The sequence below is a fragment of the Aulonocara sp. 'chitande type north' Nkhata Bay genome, linkage group LG12 (genome assembly GCF_057382095.1).
Source record: "Aulonocara sp. 'chitande type north' Nkhata Bay isolate Kocher_YH1m ecotype deep benthic linkage group LG12, A_spYH_male_GT1.1, whole genome shotgun sequence".
NCBI lineage: Eukaryota > Metazoa > Chordata > Actinopteri > Cichliformes > Cichlidae > Aulonocara > Aulonocara sp. 'chitande type north' Nkhata Bay.
In genome coordinates, this window is record NC_141355.1 from 36,240,503 (window position 1) to 36,246,459 (window position 5,957).

At 36.6% G+C, this 5,957-nt stretch overlaps 1 protein-coding gene across 1 annotated transcript; it reads left to right on the plus strand.

Moving 5' to 3' along the window:
- The first annotated feature begins 896 nt into the window (after positions 1-896).
- On the plus strand, positions 897-2,579 carry LOC147318012 (C-X-C motif chemokine 10-like). The gene is made up of 4 exons (XM_086313006.1): positions 897-980; positions 1,505-1,622; positions 2,169-2,249; positions 2,472-2,579. The coding sequence occupies exons 1-4, from the start codon at positions 917-919 to the stop codon at positions 2,524-2,526; spliced, it is 318 nt and encodes a 105-aa protein (XP_086169132.1). The 5' UTR covers positions 897-916; the 3' UTR covers positions 2,527-2,579.
- Positions 2,580-5,957: the final 3,378 nt, after the last annotated feature.

Genomic DNA, 5,957 nt, shown 5'->3' on the forward strand with positions numbered 1-5,957 from the left:
GGCCAAAACCACAGCCCAAAAATAAAACAATGGCTTTGGATCCCTTTATTCCTTTCCCTCCTTTTTTCTTGATATTTTCACTTGAAAATCATATTTAAATTTAATTGTAAGTGTAAAAAAACCCAATAAACCTAAAGCAAAACATTATTTAGGATTGATTACAGCAGCTCTACACTAAACCACAGTGCGGCATGCTGGGGAGACTTAAAAAATGAATCTTTAGGGTCCTCTTATGACCCACAAAAGCATTTTGTGATTGATCAGGAGTTCCCAGTCTGATTCCAGCAGATGCGCGTAAATAAGTTTTATCGGTGTAATTCTGGGTTGTCCATCTAATTTTCATGTATGAGAAGCAGTCTAATTTAAGGGGCTGAGACAAAATTCCCCCAGTCAATAAAGCAGAAACGGAAAAGGTTAACAGCCCTTAATTACGGAAGTGCTGCTCTGCCAAATGAAATATTTTACTTTATTTATGTATTTATACTAGCAAGGTGTAACCGTTGAAGTGTCTGAGTGTATCTGAGCATCTTTACAGCCTTAGATTTGGAGCTAGCATCCAGTAATCAAAGAAATCCCCTATTAAATGTACTCAGTATTTACATGATTGGTAATCATATATAACATTTATAATTATATAATATGCAATTCAACATGTTTTTATTATATAATAATATGCAATTATATTTATTATTTTATTTTATAATTCTGTTTTTATGACATTTTATTTTGAGCAGTGACGAAATGGGGGTGTTTGATAAATTTAGCACAGTGAGCAGAAAACTACAGAAAATGTCACAGAGTTTCCAAACTTACTTCCTCTTTCTCAGCTTTATAAACCCACACTCGACTTCGTTCACTCAGACTTTCTTTCTTGCATCCTCACTGGTCCTCAAAGGTCAAAACAACCATCACGAAGATGAACAAGCCACTGCTCCTGCTGGTCGCTCTGACTTTCTGCTGTTGCATCGTGTCTCTGCATGGTAAGAAAACATTACTGCTTTAATGCAGTAATATACCATTTGATTTTGAGGTCATTATTTTATTCATATTTATCGTCTTACTTTAGTTATTCTGTTTAAAAATACATTAGACAGACAGATCGATAAATTATTGATCCCACAAGGGAAATTTTTATGTTACAGCAGCATGATAAAGAGTAAATATATACTACAGTTATATAGTAGATATATATAATATATATATATATAATGACACAGTTAAATAAAAGTGCCACAGGCGCCTGGTGAGCGGCTTATATTGAGATACTGCAGGCATTTATATTTTTACATCAGTGATAAAAAACAAAGAATAGTAGAAATGTAGAAATATTAAAATATTAGTAGAACTATTAAAACTTTTTCCTGTAATTGAAAGTAAATATTGTTTTGAGTGTTTGAAGGTTATTACCCGAAGTCCATCTACTGGCTTCTTTGGGGCTTCTTACTGTTTCTTACTGTTTTCACAAACTCTTTCCTCCTAAAATAATAGAAATGCTTCTTTTCAGGTTTTACCATAAATACCTGCCGCTGTAGAAAGACGACCATGAGACCTGTTTCTGCTAAGATGGTCAAGAAGATTGAGGTGACTCCTGTTTCAGGACACTGCCCCCGAACTGAAATCATGTGAGTATTTGCAAAGGTGACGTTTCTTAACGGTGCTTTTTACTCTCTACTGTAATGCATCACAGTTTATATTGAAAGTGTCTTTAAAGATTGCAGAGCACAATAAAATAAAGCTTTCTATAGAAATGTTGTGGAAACTTACAAAAATGCACACATTTGAAATACTCAAGTGTACTATATGTACTTTATTGTTGAGAAATATACTTTATTACTTGAGTATTTTATCTTCATATCTTTAAGAGTTTTTCATTTTAAGCTTTTATACTGTAATTTTAAACTTTTTCACTGTTCTGTGAACCATGTAAATGTCAATAAAGCCCTTTTACACTTTGACATTATTGTATTATAACTGGCACTGATGATGATGATGATGATGATGCAAGTTTGAAGTTACCTGCTGACACACAGAACTGTAAACTAAGAGCAAAAATGAAACTTTTACTTCATGTCTTAGTTTTGTTTCTGCTTCAGTTTCAATCAAGTTTGTGCGGCGTGATAATTTCTCCATTTTTAAGTAATGTTTTGAATCTTCTGCTTTCTCAACAGGATCACTGTGAGGTCTGGTGCTAAGATCTGTGTCAATCCAGAGGCCAAGTGGTTTCCAGGCCTTCTCAAAACTCTGCAAAAGTGAGAATTTCTTATCAGTCATACACTTATCACTTTTAGAATACATATGAACATTTCATAGAACCGGCATTTTTAATGTTTAGCTAACTTTCTATACAAAATCCTATTAACTTAGTTTCTGTATTTACCGGTCAAAAGGGGGGCATTTTTAGAGCCAAAACTAATTTGCTTATTTTGAGTTATTCTGATTATTAACTCCATCGTTTTTATTTTGAATTACAGGAAGAACACCGTCTCAACCACTGGGCCACGCACTGCTTCAACACCTAGCTTCTGATCATACGGCAGATCGATTCCTCCCTTCATCAATCTGAATTACCTGTAGCAAGCCTGTTGTATTCAGCCCGAATACAGTTTCATTTTCTCTAGTGTTATCCTTTGATGACAAAGGTATAATTCTTAGAAAATCACATAATCTGAATGTGATTTTTTTTTATGCTTGAAATTCTGATAGAATACTATTAAACTGCGCCACCTTACCATTGTAAGAATGTACTGAAGAAGAAAAAAGGACTGCAGTGTTGTTGCACACTTTTCTCTTTTTTAATAGTTTGTATCTGTTAGTGTTGCATTACACATGTGTATAAGTACTGTTTAATTAAAAAACTGGTTTCTCTAATACTATGACTTCAATGTGTGTTGTATCCCTGAATTTTGACTTTTGACTTTAACAAACGCCACTTAATTTATGTAGACTTTTCAAACAGACATCAAACACATTACATCATTATATTGTCACCACTACAGAAAATAAACTCAAATATGAATATAAAGACTTACACGACTTTTGTTTAAATAGAAAAATGGCACTCTCTTATTAAATACTAATTTCAGCAAACTTGATGTGTATTTTGGACTCTTTTTCACCACTTGTCTGAAAGACAACATGGTTTTGTCGCCTTAATTATCTCCAATAAATATTTATGTAGTTTTTACTGTACTATAATGATGAATTATCTCACTTTTTTAACAGTTGGGGACCCATGACAAATGTGATAAACTGTGATAAACCCTAAAGATTTCGCTCTAACGTAATCAGGATTTACATAAATCTATATAAATTAACATTGTGAGAAAATGACTTCCCTTTTGAGAGCACTTTCACAGGATATTTGAGTTTATGTTAGAGGACTGTGTATGAACATACAGGGAGTGCAGAATTATTAGGCAAGTTGCATTTTTGAGGAATAATTTTATTATTGAACAACAACCATGTTCTCAATGAACCCAGAAAACTCATTAATATCAAAGCTGAATGTTTTTGGAAGTAGTTTTTAGTTTGTTTTTAGTTTTAGCTATTTTAGGGGGATATCTGTGTGTGCAGGTGACTATTACTGTGCATAATTATTAGGCAACTTAAAAAAAAACAAATATATACCCATTTCAATTATTTATTTTACCAGTGAAACCAATATAACATCTCCACATTCACAAATATACATTTCTGACATTCAAAAACAAAACAAAAACAAATCAGCGACCAATATAGCCACCTTTCTTTGCAAGGACACTCAAAAGCCTGCCATCCATGGATTCTGTCAGTGTTTTGATCTGTTCACCATCAACATTGCGCGCAGCAGCAACCACAGCCTCCCAGACACTGTTCAGAGAGGTGTACTGTTTTCCCTCCTTGTAAATCTCACATTTGATGATGGACCACAGGTTCTCAATGGGGTTCAGATCAGGTGAACAAGGTGGCCATGTCATTAGTTTTTCTTCTTTTATACCCTTTCTTGCCAGCCACGCTGTGGAGTACTTGGACGCGTGTGATGGAGCATTGTCCTGCATGAAAATCATGTTTTTCTTGAAGGATGCAGACTTCTTCCTGTACCACTGCTTGAAGAAGGTGTCTTCCAGAAACTGGCAGTAGGACTGGGAGTTGAGCTTGACTCCATCCTCAACCCGAAAAGGCCCCACAAGCTCATCTTTGATGATACCAGCCCAAACCAGTACTCCACCTCCACCTTGCTGGCGTCTGAGTCAGACTGGAGCTCTCTGCCCTTTACCAATCCAGCCACGGGCCCATCCATCTGGCCCATCAAGACTCACTCTCATTTCATCAGTCCATAAAACCTTAGAAAAACCAGTCTTGAGATATTTCTTGGCCCAGTCTTGACGTTTCAGCTTGTGTGTCTTGTTCAGTGGTGGTCGTCTTTCAGCCTTTCTTACCTTGGCCATGTCTCTGAGTATTGCACACCTTGTGCTTTTGGGCACTCCAGTGATGTTGCAGCTCTGAAATATGGCCAAACTGGTGGCAAGTGGCATCTTGGCAGCTGCACGCTTGACTTTTCTCAGTTCATGGGCAGTTATTTTGCGCCTTGGTTTTTCCACACGCTTCTTGCGACCCTGTTGACTATTTTGAATGAAACGCTTGATTGTTCGATGATCACGCTTCAGAAGCTTTGCAATTTTGAGACTGCTGCATCCCTCTGCAAGATATCTTACTATTTTTGACTTTTCTGAGCCTGTCAAGTCCTTCTTTTGACCCATTTTGCCAAAGGAAAGGAAGTTGCCTAATAATTATGCACACCTGATATAGGGTGTTGATGTCATTAGACCACACCCCTTCTCATTACAGAGATGCACATCACCTAATATGCTTAATTGGTAGTAGGCTTTCGAGCCTATACAGCTTGGAGTAAGACAACATGCATGAAGAGGATGATGTGGACAAAATACTCATTTGCCTAATAATTCTGCACTCCCTGTACACTGAAGAATTTTAAAGAGCCAGATAGTCCTTTTGTTAGAGGGACTAAACAAAGACAGCAGCATAACCCACATTATTTAAACTTATTTTTTTCTCTCTTTTTAAACATTTAAATGGCAAACATGAGGCTAAGTTTGGCTTTGGTAAGAGCTGTTCACCACAGCTGAAAGTTTCCAGTCAGAGGAAGCTGACCGAGTGCTTCCTCCTGCCTGCGGTGGGCGCTTGTTGGACTGGAGACCAGTGTGGTGAAGAACTGCATACCACCTTCATTGATAACAGTTTTATTATTAGTCCTTTATTTATCCAGGTAAAATCTCATTGAGATTATTTGACAAATTCTGATCTATCTATATAGTTTCTGTCTTCATCTACAGTGGAAGTGAATTTAATTTAATGTTTAGGTAACTGGCAAAACTAGCGCGCTAATTTCTGCTAACTTCTAACTCAATTATTATTAATAATTTAATAAATTCTGTTTTCACGGATACCGGGGTGTTAAGATAAGATAAGATAAGATAAGATAAGATAAGATAACCTTTATTAGTCCCACACGTGGGAAATTTGTTTTGTCACAGCAGGAAGTGGACAGTGCAAAAGTTATGACGCAAAAATTAGAATACAATAAGAATAAATACAGTACACAACTGTACAGAATAGAATAAAATAATATACTATATACAGTAGAATAAAATAGAATAAAAATATACAATAAGATAAAAATATATTTTGCACATGTGTGGATGTGTGTGTTTGTTCAGTTAAAGTCTTTGTTGTGGAGTCTGACAGCAGTGGGGAGGAAAGACCTGCGAAATCTCTCCGTCCCACACCGTGGGTGCCGCAGTCTCCCACTGAAGGAGCTGCTCAGTGCTGTCACAGTCTGCTGCATGGGGTGGGAGACGTTGTCCAACAGGGATGACAGCTTAGCCGCCATTCTCCTGTCACTCACCACCTCCACTGGGTCCAGAGGGCATCCTAGAACAGAGCTGGCCCTTCGGATC